General features: G+C 37.8%; 1 protein-coding gene across 8 annotated transcripts in view; it reads right to left on the bottom strand.

Annotated features, from left to right (window-relative positions):
- kirrel3b (kirre like nephrin family adhesion molecule 3b) overlaps positions 1–5122 on the bottom strand; it is a 201267-nt gene that overhangs the window by 33819 nt on the left and 162326 nt on the right. For all 8 annotated transcript variants that reach the window (XM_016491561.1, XM_016491562.1, XM_016491564.1 and 5 more), the window contains exon 6: positions 875–980. In XM_016491561.1, the coding sequence (XP_016347047.1) occupies positions 875–980 (106 nt within the window). The remainder of the gene's footprint in view (positions 1–874; positions 981–5122) is intronic.

Below are 5122 nucleotides of genomic sequence, written 5' to 3'. Positions count from 1 at the left end.
CCCCCCCCCCCCCCAAAAAAAAAAATCTGTATAATTATCTGTATATTTATACATTTACACACTCTTCTCCATTATTTCATGAATTAAAGCAAAAATGATTGACGTATGTTTACTTGCTACTATGCCATTCTTTCTAGTTACAGCTAGTCATCTCACTCATTCATATCTGATGCTCAGGTGTAAGATAAAAACTGAGAAAAAAGCCAATATATCTTCATTCTGCTAAGGCCTGATGGGCAATCAAACACAGGCTTTTCTGATTCTGGTATCTGTCATTTCAAAAGCTAGAAACAACTCTGTTTGCCCACCTACAACTGTATCACGGATCCGTTCCATTCCTCAGTACATCAAGATCCACCACTGTGCAATTGCCTTCACTATTGATTTTACTGCTCTTATTTTTCACCTAGTTTTAAAACCCACACCGAAAAGCATGTTCTAACAAATCGCCTCGCTACTGGCCCTCCGCAAGGCCGAGGTTACATCTCACCGAAATAAATAACTTGTATTTCAACCTCATTCTCATCTGTTTGGAGAGGACAGGAAACATTATTCTTGGATATTGGATCAGTGTGTCAGATAGACACATCCCTGCTTTGATTTGAATGCCCGATGTGGCACCCCAATCCTAGTCTTGGCTTAGATATAGCAAACCGATGCCAGCCAGGATAGTGGATTTCAGCTTTGAGACGGCTCTAAAAATATTTGCAACTAAATGCCAGAGCATTTCTGCAACACAGTGATGTGCCAGTCAGATGAACAGCGTGAATTAGAGTTAGTTCCGTCTAATCATCCTCAGAGGATGCAGTATTATAAAAGATCTCTAGTATTGGATCACTGGGCATTTTTCTTTTGGTTGTGTTTGGTGTCTTACTTGTATTGGGTGACTGGTGGATTAGCTTTGGCTGAGCAATGGAACTTCACCAGGTTTCCCTCCAGGACCGGTTGAGGCTCCACCGAGAGATTCACCAACGGCAAGTCTGCAAGAAGACAAAATAAACGAATAAGAAAACCTTCCCTTTTTTTAGCATAAATGCGCATGAATTGCAACCAATAGGTGGAAATGTGCTATTATCTGAGGAATTGTTCAGGCAGGAAATAATTGCAAGCGTATTAACTCTGCATCATCAAAAGATGTGAATTTGTGAAAAGCAACTAAAGAACTGTGTCAACTAATGAGAGGTATACCTTTTTTATCTTTGCAAATGAGAACTAATTAGAACAATGGTTTAATCACAAAACATTCTATCACAATAAAAAAAAAGAGAACACAATGTAATGGCATTTAGACTAAGACAATAATAAGAAACACACAGATTATGCAACCAATACCATAATACCCTTTTCTTTTATTTGAGGGTGTATTCACACCTGCCTTGTTTGATTCGATTGAATCGAACTCAAGTTTGTTTCCCCTCTTGGTGCGGATCTTTTGGGCAGGTGTGAATACAGCAATCGCACTCGGGCGCAGACCAAACAACCGTACCGAGACCCAGTTGAAGAGGTGGTCTCGGTCTGCTTCCAAACGAGTTCTGGTACGGTTGAATGGATGAACCAATGAATGGATGACCTCAAGCACACGTGTTGTTTTTTTCAAAATCCTTCATCACTTAATTTAAGACTATAATAATTGAATTTTAAAGCAGAGCAACCACAAAATCAGACTTACTTTAAGATCATTCTAAGGTTAAATACGTATTTAAGATCATAACATGAAATAGTTGAATAACTATTATACAGTTTTTGAAATCAAATCTTTGCTATGACAGGAAACACTGACATCTAACAATGCATTGGGCAAAAAAAAACAAAAAAACTGTTAATTTAAAATATAGCATATGCACAAACCCAAATAGGAAATACAACCGTTATCAAATAAGCATATGTCCTATTCTGCGTCCTAAACTCCTCAAACATTGGTGTCTCATATTTTAGAGCAGTCAGTGCAATTTTGGAAAGTAATCTATCAAATCTGTATGTGGGTGTGTGTGAAAATATTCAGATGTAACTGTTTACATTTTCGTATGTAACTAATTTAATTACACTTTTTTTTTAACAGATTACAGTTACATTTATTTTGTAATTAGATTACGGTATTCTGTTACATTTAACTATTATGCTTCCCAACACTGTGCATGATCATATTCTAGATCCCTTAACCCTACCAAAACATAACTATTTACTCACTATTAATATGCAGCAAATTAGGCAACCCAGTCTCATAAAAATACGTACCTCTGTGTACATTTCTGCAACACCGTTTTTACGTACCTTACTGCACGTTTCGCCGCAGTTTCAAAGAGAAATGTCCACTGAGTGGCGCTAAAACACGGGTTCAATACGTCCACCCTGGCACGTTTTTATTACGTTGATATAGGTACGTATTGCTGTGTTTTTATTGCGTTTCTTCAGGTACGTATTGCGGCGATTCAGAATTCAAATATCCGGGGACTGTCGCTAAAAGTTAATGCTCTGTCGTGTTGGAAATATGCCCTACACCAAACCGAACCCTAAACCTACCCGATAGTGTTAACAAATGCAAAACTGATATAAAAACACATGTTTTGATGCAACCGTGCCATTTTCACTTCCTTATGCAGTGCTAACAATCAAAAGCATCAGTTTTCAAATCTCCCAGCATATTAAAAATGTTTTGAAGTCACAACATAATACTCATCAAGTAACTGTGCGAAAATTACGCTTTATTAATCTAAACTCTGTAAATCATACTCTGTGTGAAAATAATTTAAAAGGTTTCGGAGTTTTACTGCCTCTAGTGTTCATTTTTTTTGGAAACTGCAGTGATATGTACTTATTGGTACGTATTTCGCGTCTTGCAAAAATGTGCCCCCAGGTACTTTTTATTTGCCATGAGACCGGGTAGAAATTAGGAGCTTACTGAGAGAAAACGCTTAGATAATAATACATATGTGTCCCCTAATCTAAAGTGGTACCAAAAATCTTTGTTTAGCATATTTAAATGTGAAATAGTATTATTAGATGCAGTATGTCCCTCATATGCCTCTCATGCCAGGCCTAATTTTGCATTGCCCACTGAGAACAGCGACGATGTACAACAAAAACAGCTTTATGGGTCTCTGGGGAGGCTAAAAAAAGGAAAAGAGACCTAATTGTTGGGCTTTTACCAAGACTGGACAGTGGCAAGCGCAGAAGCTAAGCAGCACACATCAGCGATTCAGAGTCCACGGGGAGCAGATAAAGAAGAGAGAGAAAGATAAACCCAGTGCCAGTCATGCGTTTGAGAGCCAGCTATTCTACATATATGTTTTCTGTGTCCTATTACACTCAAGTAACACTAATTTAGTCTGTGCTAGCATGGCTGTATTCAACAACACAGATCAGCGGAGCAAAAGAACACAGGCCTGACTCAGCTGGAGTGTCACCGGGGCGCTGCTGTTGTGTGTGGGTGCATGTCTGCTCTGAAGAGCAGTATGTGGCCCGCAGGAGCACAGCTGGGCAGAGCGGCATCCCAGCGGTGGGTGCAGGTGCTGCCCTTTCCCCCATCTGCCTTTTCGACCACACACACCTGTGCCAGGTTGTTCTCTGGCTGAACAACACCAGCCGTCATTCCTGAGCCCGCGGGACACACCGGCGCAACCACGGACAAACTGATCAGTGCTGTGTGCTGCCCGGTTACCAGCAGGATACGTGTAAAGCGTTTACTCTGGCTAATTGAGCATGCAGGTAGGAGGATATCTGGTCAGTTTATTGTCTGATACATCTTATAAAACAGATAGTTAATCACAGATTGTATATTGCAAATGCCTATTTGAGATGAACAGCCTACAGCTGGGCTAATGGTCTATATTGGCAGAAGCATAATTTATTATGATATTGGCAATTATTAACCCTATTGCATTATGATCAAAACTTGTACACAATGTACTCCATGCTTTCTGTCGTCTGATTGATAGTTTTAGCCAGTAAAGAAGGCCTTTAGCATAATTATAAAAGCACCCTTTAGCTTATGGTTCATGTGCCATTTTGCTGTGAAATCTTTACTGATTTTTATAAAGTAAATGTATGAAAAAACTAAACACTTTAGATTAGGTAACACTTTAGATTAGGGAACATGTATTCACTATTAACTAAGAGTCTTCCCTCAATAAACTCCTAATATGCTGCTTATTAATAGTTAGTAAGATAGTTGTCAAGTTTAGGTATTGTGTCAGGTTAAGGGATCTAAAACATGGTCATGCACAATAACTCATTAATATGTGCTTAATAAACAAGCCAATATTCTAGAAATATGCATGCTAATAAGCAACTAGTGATAATTGGACATTAAAATAAAGTGATACCACTTTTATATTAGAAATATTTTAAGATTAAATGCTACTGGACTGAAGCAACTGACAGTAAGTTTATATATACAGTATATATATATATATACTTTTTTTTTTTTAGAAAAATCACATACCAAATCAAATATCAAATATGATCATCAGGCTTTTGAGGACAGTTTATTTGTTCATCTCACATTCATCATTGCATTACATTGCATAAAATGTTCAACACACTAAAAATTACAGAGCTTTCATCTAAGACATTATTGGAGGATACAGAGTGACTGATATTAATATCACTTTATTTAAGAAGTCTGCTATACTGTTATAAAGATTTTAATTGAGTGACATTATAAATATCATACATTTACATTATCAGACTTTAATCTTACATTTTGGCCATATAAATATAAGCAATTTCACCAAATTGCATATTTTTGCTCAGTTTGGTCCTCTCCTTAAAGGGCTCATATGATGCTATTTTAAAGATCATTATTTTGTGTATTTGGTGTAACAGAATATGTTAACATGCTTTAATGTTCAAAAAACACATTATTTTTCAAATACTGTACATTATTGTAGGTCCTCTATGCCCCGCCTCTCTCAAACACGTCGTTTTCAACAAAGCCCCTTCCTTTGACAAGCGCAGTCTGCTCTGATTGGCCAGCTGACCCAGTGCATTGTGATTGGCCGAACACCACAAGCACGTGTCGGAAATGTAACGCCCCTTACCATAATCGCGAGCTTCAAGCTTTCAAAGTAAATATGAAGACAGTTAATAATGTCGTTAGTTTTACCATCAGTTCAAGCCCGAA

The sequence above is a fragment of the Sinocyclocheilus anshuiensis genome, unplaced genomic scaffold (assembly GCF_001515605.1).
Source record: "Sinocyclocheilus anshuiensis isolate Anshui unplaced genomic scaffold, SAMN03320099.WGS_v1.1 scaffold1082, whole genome shotgun sequence".
Taxonomy (NCBI): domain Eukaryota; kingdom Metazoa; phylum Chordata; class Actinopteri; order Cypriniformes; family Cyprinidae; genus Sinocyclocheilus; species Sinocyclocheilus anshuiensis.
The sequence above is the reverse complement of the archived record's forward strand: the minus strand, read 5'-3'. Positions and strand labels throughout refer to the sequence as shown.